General features: G+C 36.6%; 1 protein-coding gene across 1 annotated transcript; it reads left to right on the forward strand.

The window, feature by feature from the left end:
* Positions 1 to 6,560: 6,560 nt before the first annotated feature.
* Positions 6,561 to 27,643, forward strand: LOC306862256 (short transient receptor potential channel 5-like; the record flags this gene model as incomplete). Its single annotated transcript, XM_079405006.1, has 10 exons — positions 6,561 to 6,947; positions 8,163 to 8,684; positions 14,726 to 15,062; positions 16,200 to 16,339; positions 16,464 to 16,786; positions 19,510 to 19,705; positions 21,576 to 21,785; positions 24,138 to 24,179; positions 25,910 to 25,999; positions 26,813 to 27,643. 10 exons carry the CDS (start codon positions 6,561 to 6,563, stop codon positions 27,641 to 27,643), a joined length of 3,078 nt encoding a protein of 1,025 aa, XP_079261132.1.
* Between the last annotated feature and the right edge of the window lie 287 nt (positions 27,644 to 27,930).

A 27,930-nucleotide genomic window follows, 5' to 3' on the forward strand; every position in this document is an offset into this window, starting at 1 on the left:
AAAAATGGAATTGTCCAAATCATGCCTGTCTGGTCATCCAGTGTACCCTTACACTGTACCCTAAGTTAACCAATCACAATGCAATACAATTTTGGCAAGTAAATTGTCTTTCCACATCAGATGTGGCATGGCTACTAGATGTGACCTCACACTCACAAATTCGAAAACTACATAATCAAATTAATATCAATTTAAGCATTATTAAAAATCTCTGTAACCGTTTTTGTCATTGAATGCACTTGTTTGTATACAGAGATCATGTGCTTAATTTTCTTGTTTAGTTTAATTTATTTGAAAGATCTGAGGTAAATTATCCATTGTCACTTTCATTGTGGTTATTAAAGTCAGTAAACCTGATTAAGACTTTATACTTTGCACATATTCAGTACCTTAGATTTTCATTGTCATTGGACGCACTGTATGTTCTTGTACTCAACTGTCTGTGACGTCGCAGAAATAGAAACGTTTCCAAAAATAGAGTCCCCTGTCACTCATTGTGTATCACTAGTTAAGAGACCCAAAGAACCTCGCATTCCCTAGTTTGCCAGTTCTCCTTTCCATTTCCTAGCTTGTCCCAGCTTCTAAAGGAACATTGTGAGCAGAATTTTGAAAAACCTGCAGCGTGTTATGGTCTTGGCCAGTTCTCCTCAAGATCTCCATCACTGCAGCAGCCACCACTCACATGTCCAATCAGTTTCACTTCACTGCTGAAATAGCCATAATTTGGAAACTATTGACTGTGCAGCCCTTATTTAAAGGTTGTGATACAATAGAATCTAACTCATGTAGGCCTCGCTGTATGGTACTATGTATCCAAAAAGTGCTGGAAAAAACTTGACACCCATTGTGTTCAGTACATGATGTTCAGATCTCTGTCATGGTTCACTAACTATGTTCTCACAGAGTTATATAAAAGTAGAATATCTAATTTCTGATCGTCAAGAACAGTCTTAGAGTTAATATGTTTTTTTTCAGTCCATACTAGGTCAATTCAATAAGCTTTCAGCAATACACCTTCCATGGTCACACTTTTCTCCAAATCTCAGTATTAACTATGAACTACTTTTGCCTCAATGAACTCCTTATTTGCTGCATATTAATAGTTAGTGAGGTAGTTGTTAAGTTTAGATATGGGGAAGGATTAAAGGATCTAAATTATGGTCATGCAGAACAAAGCATTAATAAGTGCTTTATAACTAATAAACATGCCCTAGTAAAAAAAAAAGTACTATATTTAAAATACATTTATTTCATACTATACTAAGTATTGTTGAAATCTATTAACATATTTACTGACATATTGCTTGAGACTTACCGATATAAAAATGATCATTAATCAACTTTATTTGGAGTACTACTGCACAATGCACATGATTGCATTATTTATACTGTTATTTTTGCACCACATTACAAAAGGGCTATACATAGATGACTGATCATGTGTAAATGTGATCCAATTTATCTGGCAATCGAACCACATGACGAGTAAAACCAAGCTACTTTTTCCTTAAACTATATGTCAATCACTCTGTCTTATCCATCCCAAAATAAGCCACATCTATACGACAAACTATTAAATGGTATAAGTTTTACAATTAGCTATACTGTATGTGCTCTTAAAGGGACAACATTTTTACATCATTTAAATGGTTATATTCTCTGAGTCTATAACAATAGGGCCCAATGTACTGTTAATATGAAGGATTTCATCATATACCGTCGTTCACTTGCATGCTCTGCTGCACATATGACTCAAATCAGGTGCAAAAAGCTTTGAAACCTGTCGCCCTAAAAGCTTTCACATGCTCAAGTATGGACATTTTGTAACAACCCCCCCCCCCCTTTTTTTTTTTAATCATTGCTTTTCCCTTAAATACATATTCTGTATTTAATAAAATTTAGTATGATGGCATTTGTGGCAAAAAAAAGGCTATGATTTTATAAAAGCACTTATTTATTCCTAATTTATTCTTCTGCTAAAACATGTGTATTATATGAGATGTAAAGCTGTTTAAGCTGTTATTTTTATTTTAGGGTTTTAATATTTATAGTGTTGTCAAGGCAATGAAATTGTAAACACAGAAAATGTTACTCATTACTATTGAAACATATTTTAACACTTTAACATTTTTATGAAATGGCCTCATTCGCTTTAATTGTAAGTGTCTCACTGTAACTATTCTTTCCATTTCTTTCTAAAAACTATTGTATCCTTTTTTTGTCTTCCCATCTTCCCCTTGTAAATAAGATAGCTCTTGTAGAGCCAGCTTGATTAAATAAGTTAATTAAAGTAATCGTTTCTGGTGCTCGTGGACCATGATGATTCCTGTCATAGCTTGGTATTTTGAGGTCGATATTTGAAAAAGCATCTTGTGTTACCATTACATCTGAACCAAAATGATATGGAAAAAATATACTCATTCTTCGATCTCTTGTCAGGAGTATATGATTCAAGCCAGTGAAGGAAACCCGACCAGAAACCTTAACATTTAAAATCTCCAAATCACTGCTCCACTGCATTAAACTAGCAAGAAGCGAGACAGAGGGGAAAACACACAGCTGCTGTGGGAGATCAGTGTGAACTTAAATATGTGTGTTCACACTAAATGCTAGCAGATGCTCATGGAACGCAATCAATGAATCCAGCCACTCCGGGATGTTTCTTTGAGCTTGCAGAGTGTATGACGTTGCTTCTCTAGCTTTGTGTTCTCTGTCAAGTTCTGAATCTAAGTGCTAGGCTAGTTCATCTTTTAAAAACAGCTCAGCTTCTGTTTATAGCTGGAGGCGGAGGCCTGTACGGCCCACCAGAGATTTCTGCTTCTGCTGTTTGTTTCAAATGAGTAATTTCTGTTGTTGAAACATGCAGCAATAACATCCATCTCTTACTCCCTCTATAAACACACATATTGTTAGTGCTCTCTGTTTTCACAAAATCATTGTTACTTAAACTGAACTTACTGTTGACAGTAAGTGAACCTTTAGTTCAGTTAAACTTACTTTAGACTGTGGAGCATTCAACAGATGACAATAAACCTTTATTTAACCTTCAAGAACGTCCTTCGTTATGAAATCAAATGAAATAAAAACAATATGGTTAAATTGAATAGAAATCAAAAACAAGACACTTAAATCTAATTTAAATACATTTGAAATACATGAAAAATATCTAGAGAGATCAAACATAATTTACAAAAACCACATTCCAGACAATTACAGTCATCAATATAAGTGTGTGATCCACATCATTCCATAATGTGCATTTGATCATCTTCATTAATAAATTGGACGCAAACAGGGTGCTGATCAATAAACTTTGCCTTATCATCACTGGAACATCGTAAAAGGAAATTGGCCTTTAAAATGAGCTTGATTAATGTTTTATGCAACCCAGAGAGACAGTTTTTGTGCTGTTTCCATCTGGAATTGTTTAACCATGTATATGTTAGCGATAGTATTGGGTCTGTACATTCACTGCCAAACCACTCTAATGAACTAAGGTGTCCGTCCAGGTCTACAAACATGCTGAATAAAACATGGGTCGATTCCCTGTGGAAGCCTTGTTTAGCTTTTATGAAGCAGTGAGGTGTGAAGTACAACAGCAAACGGGAAAACACACGGCCTCTGTTCTACCATAATGAAATAATGAAATGCTCACAGACACAAGTATAAAGTGCGTCAAATAAAATTTTATGATATTCAAATTGACTGGATCACAGTAAAACTGGACAGCTGTCTTGCTTTTGGCAAGGTCCACAAATCCTCATGCCAGGACGGTTGAATTGCTGCAACAAACTCAGAGTGCTAATATTTGATCGAGTGAGAAAAAAGGCCTGAAAAACAATTCCTATTTCCTATGGATTGGCCATCACAACTCTTTAAAATTATGCTCTTTAAAAAAATTTAAAATTTTAATTTGCAAGATTTAAATTATTTTACATGCAGTTTGTGAAGGTTACATTTTTATGTTTAATTTGTGAGGTTTTACATTATTTTACATTTAGTTTAAGAAGTTATTACATTATTGTACATGCAATTTTACACATATTTACATTTAATTTGTAAGGTTAGTTATTTTTACATTTAACTTCATTATTTTAAATTTAATTTTACATGAAATTAAAGATTTTATATTATTTAATGTTACATTTGTGGGGTTTAATTCATGTCATTTGAGAGATTTTTTACATTATTTAACATTTACATTGAGATGATTTATATTATTTTACTATTAAATTGTGGACAAGGATGCTAATTACTCCTCTTGATGTACCCACTTGGCTCTATTTATCTACAACACAACTGCATCAGTTAGTTGTTTGTTATAGGGAGTGCTTACTAAAGTCTTGCATCTCTAGACAGGGTGAAGCAAAGCAACACAAGCCAGCTATCTTGGCAGTTGCTCACATAATTTTACACATCTGTTACCTGCCATGTTTAGAAATCGAAGGGGTGTTATGGACTGGTAGCACTGTGTGATCATGATCATGTCACACCAAATATACTGGTAATGCATGAAGGAAAATGGAAGAGAGAGTCCCCTGATAAAACTGGGAGATGGCCCTGAAATAATAATGCCTTAACACTTGTGGAGGAAAAAAAATATATTAATATTCAAAAGTATGCAAAAAAGTTTTCTTAAATTATTATTCAAAGGGCTTAAATATTAATTAATTTTCAAACTAAAATGGACATTACAGCTCTAAAACTTACCTTAGAACAAAGGATAGACCCATTAGAATCGACCCTGTTGATTAAAAAAAATACAGTGAAATTTATGCTTACATCAATAATACATCAACAAATTATATTCCCATCTCACCTTCATTGATGTGGTTCAGTTCCTAATTATCGCAATGACAGGCGGCAGTTTGTCTGCTGCTACTATTACCCAGGGCATCCCCCAGGGATCTCTCATTGGCCCTCTGTTCTTTCTAAACTACATGATTCCCAATAGACAAATAATATGACGTCAGTCCCGGTTCTAAACTTTCCATCACCCTCATTACTGCATGATTTCATGGCTGAAGCTCTACATGGATTCTTTCTCATGTTTCACATAGAAAAATCATATTATTTGAAGTCACATTCGCATATGTAATGCTTCTAAACAACAGCTTGTATACTGATTTTTTTTTCCCACCAAATGTTTCATGCTGAGCATTGTTGGGAAATGATACTTTCAAATAAATTACAATATTGAGTAAGCCATAAAAAGTAATGACTAACTACGCTTGGAATTTTTCAAAGGGGCCGTTCACACAGGACATCTGTTGGTTTATGTAAATATGCACTAAACTGTACGCATCTTGTTGTCAGTCTATTAAGACACCATTCCAAGTTAAACAAAAAACACATCTAAAGAACAATTTTGTGCACCTAAAAGGACTAAAATACATTAGGTAAAATGACTAAAATGTAAATAATTTTAAACAGATAAAAAGCCTAAAAAATTAAAGAATCCTCTATAACCTTCTTCTAGTTTCTTGCTAAATATGTTAACCCCAAATGATTAGAGGGATCTCTTCAGATTGATGATTTCAAAAAGTTTCAATCACTTGTAGTGAATAGCTCTTGGCCAGCTGACTCTCCTGGAATCCTGGGTGGAGCCATCATGGGTCATCTGGATGTAGCACAAGTATATATAATATTCCATGTTCCATCTGCAAATATGTGCTGGATAGACAATATCATTATGCATTTCAACATCTGATTAATACTCGTCTTCAGAAATAGACTTTAGCTCTGAGGTTTCATTTGCATTAGTGCTGATCTAAATGGTAGATTTTAGGTTATTTTAACAAGACATATTCCACCATCTCTTACATAGAGCCTGCAGTAAAACTCATCTGTGAACACAGATTGAGTTGTAGCTACATTAGTTTTTAAGACGTTGCTTTGTTTTTAAGATTGTGTTTGTGTTTTATTATTTTAAAACCTTACTGTACATATAGGGATAAATCACCCAAAAATCTCACGTCGTTCCTAACCATAAGCTACCACTTTCTTTCTTCTGTGGAACATAAAAGAAGATGTTTTGAGAAATATGCTTATTTTGGTCCATAAAATGGAAGTAAATGGTTGCCAAATCTATTTGGTTACCTACGTTGTTTAAAATATATTGTGTGTCTTTTGGAATGACATGAGGGTGATTAAATGATGACAACATTTTCATTTTTGTGTGGAGCAAGTTGCCACGTGTTTTATAAATGTTTTTATTTCAAACTTTTCTTTTTGTTATGTAGTTAAAATATATACACTATATCTTTTTAAGAGCATTTATGGTAGAAATGTTTAATGATTTTTTTTTTTTAAATCAAATCTTTGTTTCTATACTGAAACTGGCTTTCAAAAATCTTCATTCTGAGAAATATTAGAGAGGTTAAATTGAAATATTTATTCACGTGAGTAAAAAATGTCTTGCCTCACTCCTGGATTTGTTCTGATTTGCAATGTCAATTTTGAAAAAAATGTAGTGTCATTTTGAAATGACTAACTGATTGTTTGCTCAATCTCTGCACAGCTTTGTCTGGACTTGTGTCATTTTATGTCACCGAGTCCACATGAACCCCATGGCGCAGCTGTACTACAACAAGGCCTGTAACTCCCCGTACCGCGATCGCATCCCGCTGCAGATCGTGAGGGCGGAGGTTGAGCTTTCTGCCAAGGAACGAGCCTACCTGACGGCGGTGGAGAAGGGAGACTATGCTGGAGTTAAACAAGCCCTTGAGGAGGCCGAGATCTATTACAACATCAACGTGAACTGTCTGGACCCATTGGGCCGCAGCGCACTCCTCATCGCTATTGAGAATGAGAACCTGGAGGTGATGGAGCTGCTATTGAGTCATGGTGTGCACATGAGCGATGCACTCCTCTACGCCATCCGCAAGGAGGTGGTGGGAGCGGTGGAGTTAATGCTATCCTACAAGAAGCCAAGTGGCGAGAAACAGGTGTGTGAGGGCGTGACTTCCTTTAAATGGAGAGTCACATCTAACTTCTCTGATTGGATAGCATGTAGCTGTACAGATATGACAGTGCATTTAAGCCCTCCTGGCAAGTTCGTATTTATGAGTTGGGAAGTCGTAATTACGACATGAAGTTGTATATATATATTATTATTATTGTAATTATTATTCAATTTATGAAGGTGGAATTGTAAACTGAACCATTACATCTACCGTAATTTTACAATACTAGCATATTTTGTACATGCAACTTGTATAGTTATAAAATGTACAATACAACTATACAAGTTGCATATACAAAATATGGCAGAATTGTAAAATTACATTCGATTTACAGTGTAAATCAATAAAATAATAATAATAATTTAATTCATCACTGTACAACACCAACTCGGAAACTTGGGGCTAAAAAAGTTCAGTTTCCTACGCGTAGTTACGACTTTGTAGTTCACGTGCGTTCAACTCGCAAATATTTCCGACATAAACACACCAACACTGCGGATTTTGAGCAGAACAAAAAAACTGAAGAAAATAATATGCACGGTGGCTGAGAGAGCTCAACGCGCTGCAAATAGAAAAAACACCTGCAAATTAAGAAAACAACTTCATCAATTTGACAACACGAGCTACAAATGCTCATAACACAAACAAATAAAGAAATGCAAGTACATAAGAGTGAAATCAGCTCAAAATCTGGATTTTATTTATAATATGAAGTACTTAGTTTTGCTTTAATGCACCCAAAGAGAATAATCGTACGAAATGGGTGATGGCATAGGAGGCTCTGTGTATGGTCAAATATGCCAAGTTCAAGTGTCCATAAAAAAGATTACAGTACAGTAAAAACTGATGAAAATGTTGATTTTGTTAGAGCCATAACCATAGTATGAAGCCATTTTGTTCATTTTAATGCACCCGTAAAGGGAGGCAAAATGGGCTGATGGCGCAATAAAGGGCTCTGAAGGGTCAAGGGTCTTTAAGGTCTATAATCATTTTAAAAGGCCAGTGCACACTGCACCGACAGACACCGACAAATGGCAACAGACACACTCGTCGGGTTTTGTCTGTTGGTGTTGGATGGCGATTGTGTTCATCTTTAATATTATGCACAGTACATTGGACTGAACTGTAAAGATTGACAACTTCCTTAATAGCGTACTTTTACCTTTATTTATTGCTCTCTTTATTTCACTCTTCTAGGTTCCTTCTCACATGACGCACACACAATTTTCAGAGTTTACACCCGATATCACACCAATCATGTTGGCTGCCCACACTAACAACTATGAGATAATCAAGCTCCTAGTTCAACGAAAAGTCACCGTCCCGCGGCCACACCAGATCCGCTGTGACTGTGTGGAGTGTGTATCAAGCTCTGAAGTGGATAGCCTGCGGCACTCTCGTTCACGTTTAAACATCTACAAAACTCTTGCCAGCCCCTCTCTCATCGCCCTTTCCAGCGAAGATCCCATCCTCACTGCGTTCAGGCTGGGCTGGGAGCTGAAGGAGCTCAGTAAAGTGGAGAATGAGTTCCGGCAGGAGTACGAGGAGCTGTCGCAGCAGTGCAAACTTTTTGCTAAAGACTTGCTGGATCAGGCCCGTAGCTCCTGTGAGCTGGAGACCATCCTCAACCATCGGGATGACCACAGCGAGGAGCTGGACCCCCATGAGTGCAGAGACCTGGCCAAGCTCAAGCTAGCCATCAAGTACCACCAGAAAGAGGTGAGTATCCTAGACTGACAGATTTTAAGAAGGGACTGAGTATCCCTTCTCCACTATCCACAGTTTGCAGGGATGTGAATCTTGCTTAGACAGCAAATCATTTCATAGGTTTTTGATTCAGTTCAAAAGCAATTCTTGCAAATTCATAATGATTTGATTCATCATAAAGTTTGATTCAGTTGATGATTCGATTCTGTATTTAAAGATAAGATAAGATTCTTTAAATACTTGTACTAATGTGTCTGATGCAAGAAAGAGATGAAAGACAATCTTTAGCTTGTTCATTGCACAAAAAAAGTTACTTTTCCATGACCATAAAAACCCTGAGTCAGCATTTGTCCAAAGGTAGAGTTCCAATCTATGAATTCCAAAGTTTCCATACAAGGAAAAAGTTTTATTTTGATAGCGCCCCTAAGGTAGAAGTGCACAATGTCTCCATTAATTCACATAACTAATTTAATGTTTATTATATATTTTGAAATGTGCTACTTTACCAAATCATGATTCATCAACAATTATTGACAAAAACAACAGCAACAACAACAGCAATACTACTACTACTACTAATTGTTATTATTATTATTATCATCATTGTAACCAATTAATAAGTTTCAGAATTATATTTCATTATCAGTGCATATAAATTGGCAGATTTTTTTATTATTATTATTTTTTATTACTTAATATCTTTGTTACATCCAGAAAATATTTTTTGCAACCATAATAATGTGGATTTGGGGTGGTGTGGTACTTTGGTTAATTGTCTTGTTCGGTTGTAGAAGGTAAAAGGTTGTAGGTTTGAATCCAAGTTGTCGGGTTTGGTGGGTTTTTTTTTGGGGGGGGTTCTGGTGGAAACCCCTGCTGATAGATACTTTAACTACAATTATACTACCAAAAATGCATCTTTTTCACAAGTATTTCATTATATTAGATGGTTTTTTTTCATCGTTGAAAGTGAATTTTTATTTGTGCAAATATTTATTTTATTTTCTTATTTTTATGTATTTTATTATTATTATTATTTATTTAAAAAAAACATTTTGCTCACAGCTCATGATAGTCTCCAGTGCATGGATGTGTAAGTTAACCTTAAGCTTGAAAACTTTAGTATTATCATCAAAAACAGGAATTGGTTTAGTCATAGTGCAAGCTCATTCTCCTTGTGGCATTTTATAAGCACCTTATGAGATGAATTTTGTTTTTATCAACCTTAATGTCAGTTAAGCGTGTCTAATGCTGAACTTTTGTCTTGTCCTCAGGCATCAAATTAAGTTTCACTACATGATGTTGCCCTATAAGTGTATATCATATTTTGTCTGTGCATCAAATGCAGTGGGAATCATGTTAAGTCCTTCTCATGCAATCATTTTATTGATTTTGAGGAAGTCCAAAGTTGTCCTTTTTCTCCTTTTTCATCAACTATACATCTCTTGCTGATAAATCAGTAAATCATTGCAAAAACATTTCATGAGAGGTGACAGTTCAAGTTGCCACTGCATTTTGATTCATTCGTCTGTTTAATAGGAGTCCACAGCAGAAATTACTCCTTTCATAAAACATAATAACATTGCAGAGCAATGTGGGTCAGGCAGCAAGAGAAAAATGTGATTTGAGAAACATTATTTATACAATTATTATGGACAGGCACATCATTTTACACCAGCATTGTGTAAAAAGGAGCCATTTCTGGGTGTTTGAGGTTTTTTTTTTCTGCAGTGCTAAAATATAAACCTCATTTTGTGAGAACATGAAGTGTTGGGGTGGTGTGGCATAATGGGCTGGTAGATGAAAGCTGCATGTTTTAAACCTCACAAGGGCTGATTTTTAAATCATCAACACTGGGCTCTTGAGCAATTCATTCTAGGTTACTCCAAGGCAATAGATCTTGCATAAGTGTAATGCAATTTTTAGATAAATGTTTTCCGGTGATAAAAGTAAAACTAAATGACTTCTTACTCAAAGTCTGACAGTTTGAGTTAATAACTGATTTCACCTCAAATGCCTGTGGGAAAAATATTACGTAATGACATGAATGTCAAACCTCACTGATGTTCACTCACTTAAAAACCTTTTCAAAATTTATGCTGTTGCATAACATTTGTCGTTTGTTGCCATATGTGCACTTGGCTGTTTTTTTTTTTTTTCTTTTCTTAGGATGATTAATAGAGAGTAGTTAAAAAATACATTGTTAATATATGAGCACGTCACAAAGAATGGCCAAGGTGACTTACAATGGAGAAACGTAAGGACTTCAAGTCAAGTCAAGTCTGCTTTTAGTCAATTCTTCCACATGTACGGCACATACATACAGAGAATTGAAATTGCGTTACTCTCAGACCCTTGGTGCATACAGTTAATATTAAACCCTGACAGTAGACGTTCAAAAACAGATAAATACAGTTTAAACATATGTACATACAACTATACAGATGAGGACATTGAAGAAAAATAAAGAAAGAGATCGATAAAGTGGCATAAAGCACATGGCAGATAGAGTGCAAACCAGTTAAATAAAACAAAACTGTGCAGATATATGTGTATATGTATAGAGTGTATATATATATATAGTGCAAGAGGAGCTTATCAGTCTGAGGACATTGTAGAAAAAAAAAAAGAAAAGAGATAATAAAGTGGCATAAGGCACATGGCAGAATATATAGTGCAAACCAGTTAAATAAAACAACACTGTGCCGATATATGTGAGTATCACAAGAGCATCACAATGCATATGCACGGTTTCGCCTAAGCGTAAACAACGCTGATTACATCAAATACGCTCTTGGGTACTCTGCGCAAAACAAACGTATTCTCGTAGCGTCGCAAAACTGAAGTTAAGCCACTGATGTCACATGGACTGTTTTACCGATGTATTTACTACTTTCTGGACCTGGGAACATTTCAGTTGTGTTGCTGTCTATGGAGTGTCAGATAGCTCTCTGATTTCATCAAAAACATCTTAATTTGTGTTCAGAAGATGAACGAAGGTCTTACGGGTTTGGAACGACATGAGCGTGAGTAATTTATGACAGAATTTTCATTTTAGGGTGAACTAACCCTTTAACACTTTTTCCAAATGCTTGGATACAATACACATAAGATCATTTGTTCATTGAATTAAAATCACCTGTTCAAAATGATGCAACTTAACATCAAATTATTACTATTTCAACATGCAACTCACACATTACATCTGAGCTGAGTACCTATTCTTTTTATTACAATGATCTAACTATAAATTGATACATCTGCTCAAAATGCTAAATAACTGTTGCATTACTCTTAATGCATGCTTTTTTATGGAAAATGATTAACAATATTGTATTTTTAGATTATGAGTGTGAGGACTATGTTCAGGTATGATCAACTTCAAGATGCCTGTTGTTGGGAGAAAAAAATTAGAGAAAAAATCCTCAACAATTCTATATCATTGTTATCAGTATTTGTTTTTCCTACAGTAGATGTCTTTTTAGAGTGTGATAGAGCTGGGTGGTGATGAAAACGTTCATATTTTTGGATGAGGCAAGACATGGAGGAGAGGTTGAGAGGGGTCCAGAACTATATTCTCTGGGGGGCCTGACCACCCCCCACTGAATGTAATTTTGAGGAGGCCCCATAGCAAAATCAGTGCAATGGGCCCAGAGTTCCTAGTAACGGCACAGTGCAGTTATGGTTTCAGGCCTATCTACAGTTTATCACCTTTTATTTTTCCCCATACTCCCCTTTCCTTATGCAACCCGGCTGAAGAATTTTTCTCCACATGGAGGTGGAAGGTTTACAATAGGCCCCCTCACAAACAAGTCCCTCTTTTCCAGGCCATGCAATGACATCACAGGAGACCAAAGTCAGGCCTGGATTTGCCATGCCAGAAGATGTTTAGCTAATGAAAACATTTATTGTGATGAAGATGAGAACCTGTGGCCAAATCCACAAGACAAGGTTCATGAAAACAAAGAAGTGCAGTGAGGAACACTCAAGTTGACATTTAGTTGAACTTTTTCTTATCTAAGTTTTTGAAAAACCTATGTTGTGAATTGATTATTTCATCAATAAATGATTCCAGTGTCTGTACTTTTCTCTCTAGTCTACTTTAATGATGTACGTATGAATGTGTAGAACAATAATGAAACCTGCATCACGCATTTTGTACAACTATACAGTATTTAATAATTGTACTACAGTTTTTTTTATTCGCTTTGGTACTATTTTCACAAGCAATTGGTAGATTTTCAAAACTCTTAGTACTGATATCACAACAGATCATCAAAAGTGCACTTTTTTCAAACATTTCAGCATATTTTCAATTGTCTTAGTACAATACACGTCTTCTCATTCAGTATCATACATTTTTCTATTAATTAATCTAACTCATTTGAATGGTTAATCAGTGAATCATTTGGTGCAGCTATATTCAATAGATATAGTTTCTAAAGAACTTGGGTTACACTTTACTTGAAGGGGTGTGCATAAGACTGACATGACACCTTCATAATCATGACATGACACGTCATGAATATGAAGGAGGTTTTATGCATGTTTATGACAACTGCCATTAAGTGTCATTTGCTCAGTTATGTAATTTTTAATGCAAAGATGACATTATTTGAGATGTCTTTGTTATGGGCTAGGGTTAGGGGTAAGGGTAGGGGTAGTGTTAGGTCAAATAATGTCATCTTTGCATTAAAAATGACATAACTGAGCGAATGACACTTAATGGCAGTTGTCATAAACATGCATAAAACCTCCATGTCATGTCATGATTATGAAGGTGTCATGTCAGTCTTATGCACACCCCTTCAAGTAAAGTGTTACCAGAACTTGTTTGCAATTTAGGGGCAAACAAATGTAATGAATAATTATTTTTTGCAGTATAAGTGATTTATCTTAGATGATAACCATTGTTTTGTACATGTGTGTGTGTGTGGTTTGGGTAAACCCTATGTTATGGGAACAAAATGTTCCTCAAAGATGGCAATATCTGAAATCCTTTTCCTTGTGGGAGACTTTTTTTTCTATGAAAAAAACTTTTTTTTTTGTAAGGGTAGGTTTAGGAGTAAGGTTAGTGTATAGGGGGGTAGAATATACAGTTTGTACAGTATGCTATAAAACCCATTACTCCTATGAAATGTCATCATAATGATAGGAATACCTGTGTGTGTGTGTGTGTGTGTGTGTGTGTGTGTGTGTGTGTACCTACTTAACCATATTTTGGGACAAATTTGTACCCAAAAGTAAACCTGACAAAATCTCCAAAAACCTCCCTTTGGGGACATCCTCATTTGTAAGACGGGTTTAAAAATAAACAAAGTTTTTTTGAAATTGTAAAAATGCAGAAAGTCTCCTGTGAGGGCTAAGTTTAGGTGTAGGGTTGGTGTAGGGCAATGGCACATACAGTTTGTACAGTATATAAACCATTACGCCTATGGAATGTCCCCATTTAGATAAGTAAACGCGTGTGTGTGTGTGTGTGTGTACCTACTTACCAATATTTTGGGGACAAATTGGTACCCAGAAGTGAGCAAAACCTGACAAAATCACACACAACTGCACATTAGAATATTAGAAACTGCACATTAATATAACTCATCTGAAAAGTGCAGTTACAGTGTAGATTCAGTCATATGTCATACTGCACTGACAGTAAACTCTGTCTAGCACCAAACCTTATGGCCATGTCATATCTTCATCACACATTTTGATCCAGTAACACACTGTATAAATACTTTTACAAACATTATGCATTTTATGCGAGTTATGCAAGCTAGGAAATGTAAGTGTATTTTCTAACATGACAGTTATTGCCTCTATTATTGTAATTATTTCAGCAACAAAGGTGATTTGAAACATGTATCTTGCATTCTTTGCTCTTGAATTAACTGAATGTTGAAAGTACTAAGTTGAAAGAAGATCAAATTTTGTCTTAGTCTAATGCTTAAATGTCAGGTAGTTAAAATATTATGCCAAATACTGAATACTGTCCTTCTGTATTTGTCATGAATTTCACTGGCTTATTAGATCATTCAACTATTATTATATTCTCACAGTTTGTAGCTCAGCCCAACTGCCAGCAGCTCCTGGCAACACTGTGGTATGATGGGTTCCCAGGATGGAGACGACGTCACTGGGCAGTGAAGCTTGTCACTTGCTTCATCATTGGCCTGCTCTTCCCTGTCTTCTCCCTCATATACCTTCTGGCTCCAAAGAGCACCCTGGGAACCTTCATCAAGAAACCTTTCATCAAGTTCATCTGCCACACTGCCTCCTACCTGACCTTCCTCTTCCTCCTCCTCCTCGCCTCACAGCATATCGTGCAAACTGACCTGCATGTACAGGGACCACCACCCACCATTGTGGAGTGGATGATCTTACCCTGGGTTCTAGGTAAGGCTTCTTTCATTTTTGTGCAATAGATAACATTCATTCAGTTTGCACTAAAGTAAAGTGGGTTGACACTGTTGTGCTGGAGTCCAAAGTGTGAAAATCTAGTCTCAAATATCCTTTTAGCTCAAATAAGGAAGAAACGCTGATCTGTAACATTCACTTTTCGCAAGCAGTAAAACTGGTGGCCTGCACAGGAGATAGATACGGCTATGGTTTTATCTCTCTCATGAAGTAAATGAATACTCATGAAATATTGATATCATAATTTATTGACCTCAAGACAAAAGCCGAGGAAATCATATCTCGAGTCCCAGTTCAGGATTGATTACACCAGGGTTCAATCATAATGGCTTGAGGTTTTCTCTCAAAGCACACACAAGTCCAGATGTAGACACATGGAGGCTTGAAACAAATGATCTGGAGTCTGGAGGACAGGTGCAATCAGCGAGAACAGAGTTTGCTTTACTTTTGTGAATATGAGCGCCAAGCAGTGGAGCAATGAAAATGTATATATGTTAGTCTAACAGCATTTGTTTGTTTTCTGTTTTGTTTATTTCAGTTAATTAATTTTGGGGACATGTTGGGGCCCTGAGGGGCAGGGTGAGACAATTTAGTTTTTAAGTACATGTTTTCCAATATTATTATTTTTTTTGTCTTTTGATCTTAACAAAAATAAAAATAAACAAAAAATAAAATAAAATTAATTTAAAAAATTAAATTAAATAAACTAAATTAAATTAAGCATATTAAAAAAATTAATCCAAAGGGCAAATGTTTATTCTTATACACCAGCAGAACTATTATTTATTATTTATTTATTTTATTTTTGTGCCTTTTGATCTTAAATGAATTAAATGAATAAATAAAATTAAATAAAAATTAAAGTAAATTAAATTAAACAAAACAAACAATAATCCAAAGGGCAAATGTTTATTATGCACTGGCAAAACTGGGGGAAAAAATACAGAAAAAAGAAAAAAAATATGCAGAAGAATCATTTTAATTTAGTAACTACAATATTTTTTTGTTAATTTTGCCCTAAAGGGCTATGTAGTGAAAGTGGAGGAACTGCACTTTTTGTAGTTTTGCCGTTATTGTAATGTTTTGTTTTTAATTTTCTCGTTTTGGTCCTTGCAGGCTTCATCTGGGCGGAGATTAAAGAGATGTGGGATGGCGGTTTCACAGAGTACATCCATGACTGGTGGAACCTGATGGATTTTGCAATGAACTCTCTCTACCTGGCCACTATATCTCTTAAAATGGTGGCCTACTTTAAGGTTGATACCAGCATTTTAATGCAAGCTACAGTATTACAGAAACTATTACAGAATTGTAAATAATTTCAGCTTGTAGTAGGAACTAGAACTGTCTCCATTTATCTCTCATATCTCTCTCCATCAGTACAACAGCTCTCGTCCTCGTGTGGAGTGGGAGATGTGGCACCCTACGCTCATCGCCGAGGCTCTATTCGCCATCGCCAACATCTTCAGCTCTCTGCGTCTCATCTCTCTGTTCACCGCCAACTCTCACTTGGGCCCACTGCAGATCTCTCTCGGCCGCATGCTGCTGGACATCCTCAAGTTCCTTTTCATCTACTGTCTGGTGCTGCTGGCTTTCGCCAACGGCCTCAACCAGCTCTACTTCTACTATGAGACGAAGGCATCCGAAGAGCCCAACCACTGCAAAGGGATCCGGTGTGAGAAGCAAAACAATGCCTTCTCTACGTGAGTGAAACACATTGGGAAGTTCTTTAGTCGAATGTCAAAACTAAAAAGAAGCATACTTTAGCATACTTTTAAAGAAGCTATATGTAGTAATTCATAAAGCTTTGTAATTAGCGAAACCGGTCGTTAAGTGACCTGCAGCCAGCAACGTAATATTTGTAGCAATAGCCAACAATATGGGTCATAATTATAAATGTTTCTTTTATGCCAAAAATTATTAGGATATTAAATAAAGATCACGTTTTCATGAAGATATTTTGTAAATTTCCTACCGTAAATGTATCAAAACGAAATTTTTGATTAGTAATATGTATTGCTAAGAACTTCATTTGGACAACTTTAAAGGCAATTTTCTTAATATTTCGATGTTTTTGCACCCTCAGATTCCAGATTTTCAAATAGTTGTATCTCGGACAAAAATTGTCCTATCCTAACAAACCATATGGCTACATTTACATTTATTCATTTAGCTGACGCTTTTATCCAAAGCGACTTACAATTGCTATATATGTCAGAGGTTGCACGCCTCTGGAGCAACTAGCGGTTAAGTGTCTTGCTCAGGGACACATTGGTGTCTCACAGTGGATTCGAACCCGGGTCTCTCACACCAAAGGCATGTGTCTTATCCACTGCGCCATCACCACCCCCAGTGGAAAGCTTATTTATTTAGCTTTCAGATGACATATAAATCTCAATTTCCAAAAATATACCCTTATGACTGATTTTGTGGCCCAGGGTCACATATGTGCTGCATGCTTTCCTCTCAATAACAAAACAAACACAACAAAAATGACAGCAGTGAGAAAACAGCAGTTAAGGAAGCATCTGATCATAGCAATGTGGATATGTTTACATCAGCTCTGCAATTCACCACCATCATGTCGACAGATGAGGTATTTAAAATTACATTGTTCTGATAGCTTGATTATAAAGTGTATTTGAGACAGTAGACTATGTCGATTTGGCTCTGTGAGACTATAGTACAGAGACTATATTCCATATACAGTGTTAAGCTTGAAGTACACTACAAGTGCACCTTCAATACAATTAAGTGCACTTGATTTCCATACATTGAACAAAGATAGAGACCAGTGGCTGTCACAGTACAAAATTGATGGTACAAAATTACAAAATCAGCCTGGCCATTGTTTTTTCAGAGGAATGTCTTAATTAACACTAAATTCCGAGTTTTCTGAAGCCAAGATAAATTTGTTTTGAGACTGAATGGGGCTCGCTAAAAACTGTGTTAACTACAGTACATTAAAGTAGTTGTCTTTTTGGTTTAAGCTGATCTAGTTGATATCTGAGCCTGACCTCAACCTGAGGTTGGTCGGACTGATCTGTTGATTTTAGAAAGGTTTTGGTCACTTTTTAGCTAGTCAATCTAGGAGGTCTGGCTAAACTAGCTGAGCACCAGCAGGACTAGGCTCAGAGACCATCTTATACCAGCTAAGACCAGCAAACCCGCTTAGCTTTTTGTTCTCTTAGAGTCAGACGTAAAAAAAAAAAAAAAAAAAAAGTCCTGTGTGTTGAGTATATCAGACATTAGATGATAATGAGACCGCTCAACAGTCGAGCTCCCTGCTTGGCATTGCAGTAATAGAGGTCTTATAGCTTTGCTAATAATCAGAATAAATGAACTGTGATGCACATATTACAAAACCCACACAGACACTTCGGTCAACTTGATCAATGAATATATAATGTGGCCAAGATGCCACACGCAGCTTAATGCTAACCTCCTGCAGAGGTCAAAATGAGAAAGAAATGAGAAAGGAAACAAGAATGGAAATGGTTATGATCTTCCTGAATTTTCACATCATATCACGAGCCTTGCAGAATCATTTGATCTCAGAGGAAGAAGACAAAATTATAGAGCAGCGTGTCATCCATCAACTTTTTTGTGTTGATGAGAATCTGCTGCTCAAGGCTGTGCAGTAATAATGTGTTCAGAAATGGGAAGAGATTTCAATGATACTAATATATTTTAAAACTACTCCAGAGAAGGCAATTATTTGGTTTGATTCTAAGTAAAAACAGTCAGGAAAAGCATACTATCCACTTTTTCTTTCCCGTTTCAGTGTATAATGAGAGGTTGAATTTTAATTGAATTGGCCACTCCCTATATGAAATTGAATATCAATTTGAATCGTCTATCTATCTGCCTGTCTGTCTGTCTGTCTACACTTCTATCTTTCCATACATCCTTCCATCCATTTAAAAAGTTGTTTTTAACTTTCCTTTAAAACATTCAAACAAGGGTTTGTTAAGTTTGTCTTGAGAAACTTTGCAGTTAGTTATAATAATTATTTATATGTTCTTTCTTAAAGGGATACTTCACTTAAAAATTAAAATCCTGTCAATTTCTCACCCTCGTGTCTCCAAACACGTAAGACCTTCATTCATCTTTGGAAAACAAATGAAGATATTTTTGCTGAAATCCGAGAGCTTGCTGACCCTGCGTAGATAGCAAGGGAACTACCGCGGTCAAGGCCCAGAAAGGTAGTTAGGACATCCTTAAAATAGGCCATGCCCTCAACCTTCAAGCTGCGGGAATAATTTTGTTTTGTGTGTGCAAAAAAAACTAAAATAACGACTTTATTCACCAATTTTTTCTCTTCCGTGTCAGTCTCCGGACAATTCTTGCTTTGCTTCTTTCTTATTCTTTCTTTTCTTTCTCTTTCTTTTTCTTTATTTCCCTCTCTCTCTCTTTGACTTCTCAGGCTGTTTGAAACTCTTCAGTCTCTCTTCTGGTCTGTGTTTGGGCTGCTGAATCTGTATGTTACCAATGTGAAGGCTCGTCATGAGTTTACTGAGTTTGTGGGGGCCACCATGTTCGGCACTTATAATGTCATCTCACTGGTGGTGCTGCTGAACATGCTCATCGCTATGATGAACAACTCTTACCAACTCATTGCTGTAAGTGCCATCTGATACTGATGATTTTTTTAAATAGGTTTACACTACTTTGACCTGAATCATTTGGTACCAAAAGTAAGTTTGAGAGCGGTAGAGGGCCATAAGGGCCAGATTTACTAACAGCTTGCACCAGCTCAAACCCTCTTTTGGTGTTAAATAACTACTGTCAGAATTTACTAAAGACATGCAGTGAAAAATTAGCGATGAAAAGGCATGGCCACAGCCATTTTTGCAGCTGACCTTATTGCAAATGCATTTGTAGGAGGCTCCGTTTCAGACACAAAATGTATGGGAGGAGAGTATTTAAATCAATCACGCAGCAAGATTTACTAATGTTTGCACTAGTCAACTTACTGGTATTTGTGTTATTATTTACTGCCCCCGAAAAAGATACGTCTTAAACCAGATGCTAATTTGGGCTGCTCTTGGTAGATTGCGTTGGTTATCATTGAAATGCACTTTTATGGGATTGCGCTATCATGCTTATTTGCCCTGTTTAGTAAATCTGGCCCTTAATGTCTAAAATCAGTTTTAATGTGGCCAAACAAGGGCCAAATTCACTAAAATTTTAATTAGCAAAAACATTTTCAGTGTAAATTGCTATGAACCGATCTGCTTTAACCAGAGGCTACAGTAAATGTTTTAAAATAGCTCTGTGGCATATTTAAATAAATTATATTTGCTAATATACTGCTTAAAAGAACATTTTATGTCAGCCTGATAGAAGATGATTTTCTGTTTTATTTGGTCTTAATCTGGTCTCCTAGCCTTGTCAAAATGGTATTTAGCAAGTTTAGTTGGGTGACCAGTCGAAAAGTGGCTAAAATCAGTCAAAAGACCATTCTGACCATGCTAGGTGACTAAATAAAACCTTTAAAAATGAGGAATATAATAATGTGCATTATTGATTGAAGACTAACTACTATTTGTATTGTATTGGTGCAATTAACACTTTTACCATCTGGGTCAATGGAAAATAAGAGTGTCCATTACCAAAATCTATACTTTAAAACAGTGGTTCCCAACCTTTTTTTCATGCCCAACCCTACCTCAAAGTATATTTGTTGCAATATACCCCCCCCCCCCAGTTGGGAACCACTGCTTTAAACCACATGTGCCAAGCTTTTAGTACTCTTAGTACTCTTTGTATTCTTGTGGTTATGGTTTTGAAAAACTTGAGCATTTTCCAGAAAACTTTAAATTTAACGACTAAAAATGTCATGTGGTGTAACCATCAAATAAAACGTACAGAAAAGCTTTTAAATATATTTTCTCATCTTTTCATTATTTATTTATTTTTTATGAATTTTTTAAATCAGTTTGGAAAAGTTGCACCACATGACATTTTTAATCCTGTACATGTGTCTTGGTACAAAACGGTCAAATTATTTGATATTAAGAATCTTGCTGACCTCTGACAATCCTGAGGGTCTTTAGGGGCCCAGTCGATGATATAATGGCCTCTTATATGTTTCTACATGTTTTATCAACATGACTTCACCTCAAAACGTTTAATATCTTTAAATTACATAATGGTTTTGTGTATGTATTCTGAACAGTAAAGCCATTAGTATCTTACTAACAAACCATCATATTTCTTCAGTTTTGTTACAGTCACATGGGCTCTTATCTATGCATTTTTTCTGGATATTAGTTTTGTGCTTATATAAGCCACATTCAGAGGCATTTTCCCCCCTGCATGTGTCTCACAATGGGAGCCGTTATTCAAATAAACACAATTCTGAGTAAACGCACATCATCCAATCACAAGATGATTTTTGCAGCAACAAAAGCCAGTCTCGGACACTGTCCCAATTGGCAGTTTCAGCACTCTCCTCCGTCCAACTGGCTGTCTGTTTCTCTGCTGTAGGATCACGCGGACATCGAGTGGAAATTTGCTCGTACCAAGCTGTGGATGAGCTACTTTGATGAGGGAGGGACGTTACCACCACCCTTCAACATCATACCTAGTCCGAAGTCTGTGTGGTACCTGTGTGTGTGGTTGCACTGCCGTCTGTGTGGACATGGAGAGCCTGGACATGAGGAGGAGTGTAAACATGAAAACCTCAAAGAGTTCACGGTAATACACTGCGCGCTTTCATTGTGTATGCAGCGTGGGTGGCACATTATAGCTTTCACTCAATAAATCTAACACAGTCCTTGACAAAGCAAACAAAACAGCATAATTGTCATTATAAACAGTGATTTTTGAAGAATCACTAGAATTAGGGAAGGCAAGCTACTCATCATTATTTCTCATACTTTAACTCTGTTTCCCCGAGTATTATATTTTGTTTGTGCTGTGCACATGATTTATATCTCAAATCATGCGGTTTATTGAGGAAAGTTTTGCTAATCATTTTCTAAAAAATCTGATTTTAGCCCGGGGGATGATTAAATAGGCAAAAACAAACAAAAAAAAAGAGAGAAGGGACCAAGCCATCTACAAACCTGGAATATACTGTAGCTATTTGAAATTCAGCCAGTAAGCAACCATTCAGAAATACAATTGCAACCACTCCTTTAAGGTTCCTTTAAGGCAAGTCAATACACGTCAGCCATATTCATAATGCTCTTGGGTGGCTATTTCTACTCATGCAAGAGGAGATATATTAGAGTGAAAGAAGACCAAAATATACAGAAATCAGAAATATAATCTACTTCAAAACAACTACTTCATCATAATTAGTTATTCTTTGGCCCATATCACTGAAAATAAATAAATGAAAATAAAAAAACATGTAGGCCTACATGCAAATTCTAGACTATACAAACAGGCTCATTTAAATGTAAAGGTACGGGCACCTGGTGTCACGGTGCACACACGAGGAGGATGCCAGAATACGCAGACGAGGAGTAAACTCAAGATAACAGTCTTTAATAAATTCAAACAAGGCAGGGCAAGACAAGGCAAGGCTGACACCGACAGGAACACCGGGGAGTAACGAGTAGACCAGACGAAATCAAACTGAATGGACAGGACTATAAATACACAGGATAAATCATAGATAATTAGACAAACACAGCTGGACAGAATAAACTAATAATCACATTAAACAAGGACAGGAAACAAACCAAATAAGGAAACATGAGGCGGGAACACACGACAGAGGACTGACACCTGGGCTATTATAGTTAATTAAAACTAAAACCATTAAAAATACATTTTTGTTACTATAAATAAACATTGAGTGAAATACATTTTTTTTTTTTTTTTTACAATATTACAGTAGATTTTTTTTTTCACTGCTTTACAAAATAAAATCAAAGTATGACCTCTTAGAATGGTCTACTAACATCTAACAATAAACAAATTGCATATTTTAATAATGTAATAATAATTTTAACATTAAGGATGCAAATAAACCTTCATAAATCCTAAACTGCCTTTGAAATTTTAAGGCTGTCCTGTTATTAAATAATGTTTGGATTGTGCCTGCCAGTGCTTGTCTATTTGGTGTCCAGCCTCAAGTTGCCCTAGGCCGATGTTGGTTGCTAGGCAACCCCGCTTCAGCCATACCAATTCCCGAGACATCTTTCGATCAGTTGAACTTCTCTCCTCTGTGAGGTGGGCTCTACTGTTTCTGCAAGCACGCTCACCCACGTTCTCCCACACACAGCACATGGAGCGCACGGTTTTGGGTTTAACAATCATTATGTAAGGCTGCTATCATTTATTTTTGAATTTGTAGCTGGTGTTTCGGTGAAGAATAGGCATGTCAAATGCTTTCAGAGGGTTTCAGGTAATTCCAAAGAACAGTTTATGTGAAAATGAAACATCTGTCATCAGTTAACCTCATGTTGTTTCAAACCTGTATGACTTTCTTCCATGCATGGATTACAAAGTCAGTAGATTTTGCTGAAGAAATTGCTGGTCGCTCTTGTTTATACAGTTATAATGAATGGGGATTGGAGCTGGCAAGCCTTTTAAAAGTAAAAAGCTACATGGTTATGTTATATGGTTTCAGAAGACTTTCAGAATTCACATGGATCTCTTTTATGGTACCCCTTTTAAAACTTCAAATCTTATATCCTGTATTAAACGCACACAAAAAATTAACTTCTAACACTATTTTGTGTTCCACGGAAGTCTTAAAAAATAAATGCAAACAAAAAATATTTTAAAATATATATTTTATTTTAGCTAGTGACATTTCCATTTTTGTTTAGTTTAACTTGAAGTACTAAAATAATTAAAACAAACTAAATGAATAAAAAACAAACATTTAAAAGATAATGAAAATGACAAAAATACACTTTAAAATCGAAGTGAAAATATAAATAAATTCAAAATATCAATAAAAACTATATTAGTATATCAACGATACTAAAATAACAGTAACTGATAGTTCAAACTATTCACCTTTGGATCATAAGTATTACATAATGCCACATATGTATTGTTGAAATTTTCTATTATTGTCTGTTTCAGGAAAGGCATGCCGATAACCTCATTCAGAACCAACACTACCAGGTAATGACATTTGACCTGCCCATCACATTTTGGCATCCGTGTCATTAATCCGTTTCCCAGCATGCTGTTGGATCAGAACCTTGCTATTCATGTTAACAATTCCAACAGTGTATTTAAATGAGAAAACAAACATTAGCCTATGGGCATCATGCATATTAATGAGTTATTAGAGCATTGCACATTGTATAATTTGCATGTCTTTTTATCAATGATAGTTTTAGCTGCTTACAAAGAGAAAAATCATGTAGAAGGGATTTTAAAAGTTTAAAATATACTGAAAATAAATATTAAGTTGTTAATCAGTGCATATTCATTACTTGCTCTAATTGCATTACACCCTGTCCTGCTTTGAACTTTATAACCACTGAATCCCTGCTGATTGCTAATGCATTAATACATAGCCATCCAGACTCCAGCAACCTCTGGTGCAGGTCGCAACACCGTAACGAACATCCATTATGAAACAACACAGCTGCCACTAAACAATGTAACGTATGTGAACGCAGCGAGGAACTTAAAGCAGTAATCACACTTCTCTCATTTGTATGCTGCTATTTTTTTATTTATTTTTGAGGAACAGACATTTTGGAGGAATTTTACATAGTTATGCACTATATAATGGTAATTCACAGTGAAAAGGGTGTCAAAACACCATAAATGATGACGATGCAACATTATCAGAGAATGACAACTCAGGGTACATTTACACAACAATGATTGCACTAAAAACTGAAAAGATTTTCCTTTTGAGTTGTCAAACTTGACAACAACGTAGTCAAAATGACCCCTATTCGCAAAGGAACTACGAATACGAATACTGCGCATAATGCATGCCAGGCCAGTAGATGGCGATGTCACTTTGTAAAAAAAAAACACTACACACCTGCGGACGTTTTTATAGCTTATATGGAGTTGATAACATATCGTTTTCAAAAGTTTGCATTTTCAGGCCCCCAAACGCTATTGTCGTGTAAATGAACGACCAAAACGAATTTAAATATTTCCATTTTTAGTTGAAAACAGTGTTGCCTAAAACCCAGTTGAATTTCAAATCTTCTGTATGGATTCACAAGATATAGCAGAATACTGAGTCACATGACATGATACATTTTTTTTTAGGTTGACAGCTGTGCTCATTATGTTATGTTATGCTGTGTGATGATTGTTCAAAATCTCTTATGTTGTGTGAAAAAAAATAGTATCATACAGACTTACATAAGAATGAATAAATAAAAGATTTGCCATTTTTGAGTGAACTATTCTATTAAGCAGGGTCTTTCGTGAGTGTGAAGTATATAATTGCTACAGACAAATGTTTCTCCTCAACAATCAAGAGCTGAAGTAGCGGATATTGCACTAGCTGTTATTTTGTTGTTGTGCATAAGCATGTTTAGAGACCCACCGCTGGCTCATTCTTTATTGGATATGCAAATAAATGCTAATGAATGCACATCCAGATTTTCACCTCCAGCTAATACATATGTCATGAATATGCCCAAAACTGATTTTCACCGCTTATTAAACTGGAATCGCAAAATATGCGCATGCCAATCACATTCAGAGCCCATCACCCTATCTCACCCCATCCGAGAATAAATCACCACCTCCTTTGGGGATGTGGAAAGTTCTTGTGATTCATATTGAAGAGGAAAACAGGGTTATTTGTAGATCAGAATGTAATAGGTCAAGAAAAATGTATTGAAGTCCATCCTGTTTGTGGCTGTTTTTAGGAGGTGATCAGAAACTTGGTAAAGCGATATGTTACAGCCATGATCCGCAGCGCCAAAACAGATGAAGGGCTGACAGAGGAGAACTTCAAGGTATGAGGATTTTTATTTTTTTGGTCATCTTATTCTCTATATAAGCATTTATAGAGGCCATGATGATCTCATTTGTATTCAGAAAGTGTACATTTTTATCTAAATGTAGTATTCAGTCATGCAAGTGTGACTGTTACACTTTAGAAATGAATACTAATGAAATCAGTAACATTGATTAGATACACAATATAAACATTTACATATTATTTATAAAGTAAATGAACTTTGAATTAGAGCTGCAAATGATTTATGTACTGCCTAATAAGCCGAATTGCTATAAAAGACTACAGTGTTTAGTAAATATTCACCGTCATTAATGTTATTGTTAATTATTAATATTAAATGAATAGTTCATTAGCCTAACTGTACACTGTTTAAAGTGCAATACAGCAACTTCTATAAATATAAAGTTTGGTTGATGTGCGATCACAGATGTGGGTTCAAACACGGCTCATCCAATCAAATTTCAGAGTGGGAAACCATCTTATAAAATCCATTTTACTTGCTATGAAATTCATAGCCTAAATAGTGATTTCTTTTTAGGATCTTTCAGTGCAAAGTGAACTCTTAACCACCTAACTAGGCGCAATATATCAAAACTACATTTTATTGGTTGCTTGGATTCTATTTTTGATGCCATCATCTCCTGTATATTAAACCTCAGACATTTGGGGAGAGACTCATTATGGAAGATGTCCACAAGGAAAACCATAGGAACCAGAAGTCATGAAGATAATGTCCTAACGTTAGAATATTTTAATTAGGTGGTGCAGTTTATGCTCCGGTAATTGCATTCCGTTTCTCTGCATTCAGGAACTTAAGCAGGACATCTCCAGCTTCCGCTATGAGGTTCTTGACCTGCTGGGCAACCGTAAACCACCGCGACGCACGTATTCTTCTAGTAGCGAGGCCACTCAGCAGGACGAAACAGCTGAGCCTGAGGAAGAAGAGGACGAGGAGGGCGATGGGCTTGGAGGACCCAGATGTGGGGATGGGGGAGAGTCGTCCAAATCCAAAGCATCTACGTCCTTCTCCCAGTGTTACAGGAGAAACCAAGTTCAGTTCAGCGTATCGGCTCTTTTCAAGGCCATGTCGGGACCAGCCAGAGAAAGACCAGAAAGCAATGGCTTGAGGAACAACATATCCCACTCGTCTGCATTTGTGCGGACCAGCAGCCGCCTGCAGCACCTTTCTCGCTCCAAGAAAAACTCTTTGCAGCGTTTGGGAATGCTAATGTCTCGTATGAACGGACACGTCCCGGAGCAACATGCGGAGACCCCGGGAGATCAGCAGTCCACATACAGCATCTCAGACCAAGTACCGCAAACGTCTTGGCATGATCCCCAGATGCTGTCGAAGGTAACTCGGAGCGAGATGCACCTGCACACGCTGGGACTGGGGCCACCTGAGACTGAACAGAACCCAATGCAGGCCACATCTCAACGGGCAAACGGCAGGGACAGTCTCATCCTCCGGCCGCCCAGCCACTCACTGCCCCCGCTGCACTGTGCTTCCAGCCTGACCGCCTCCAGTGCTCAGCTCTTGGCCTCCAGCGATGATCTGTGCCGTGGCTGGGTGGGACCTTGTGACAGTTTGGGCTCCTCCAGCTGGGAACAAGAGGAGTCTGTTACGACACAGCTGTAGAGGCGAAGTCAGCTCATTAACGTAATGTTTCACAGCTTAAGGCAGAAGTCTCCAACCCTGCTCCTGGAGAGCTACCTATAGATTTCAGCTCCAACCCCAATCAAACACACCTGAACCAGCTATTCAAGGTGTTCGGGGTTACTTGATAATTATAGGCAGGTGTGGATGGAACTGATGTTTGCAGGATGGTAGTTCTCCAGCAGCAGGGTTGGAGATCCCTGGCTGAAGGTGACTGGTTCAAAGCTTCAACAACAGTCAAGGGACTGAGATCTCATACTTTAGCATCT

This window comes from Barbus barbus (genome assembly GCF_936440315.1).
Source record: "Barbus barbus genome assembly, chromosome: 43".
Lineage (NCBI taxonomy): Eukaryota > Metazoa > Chordata > Actinopteri > Cypriniformes > Cyprinidae > Barbus > Barbus barbus.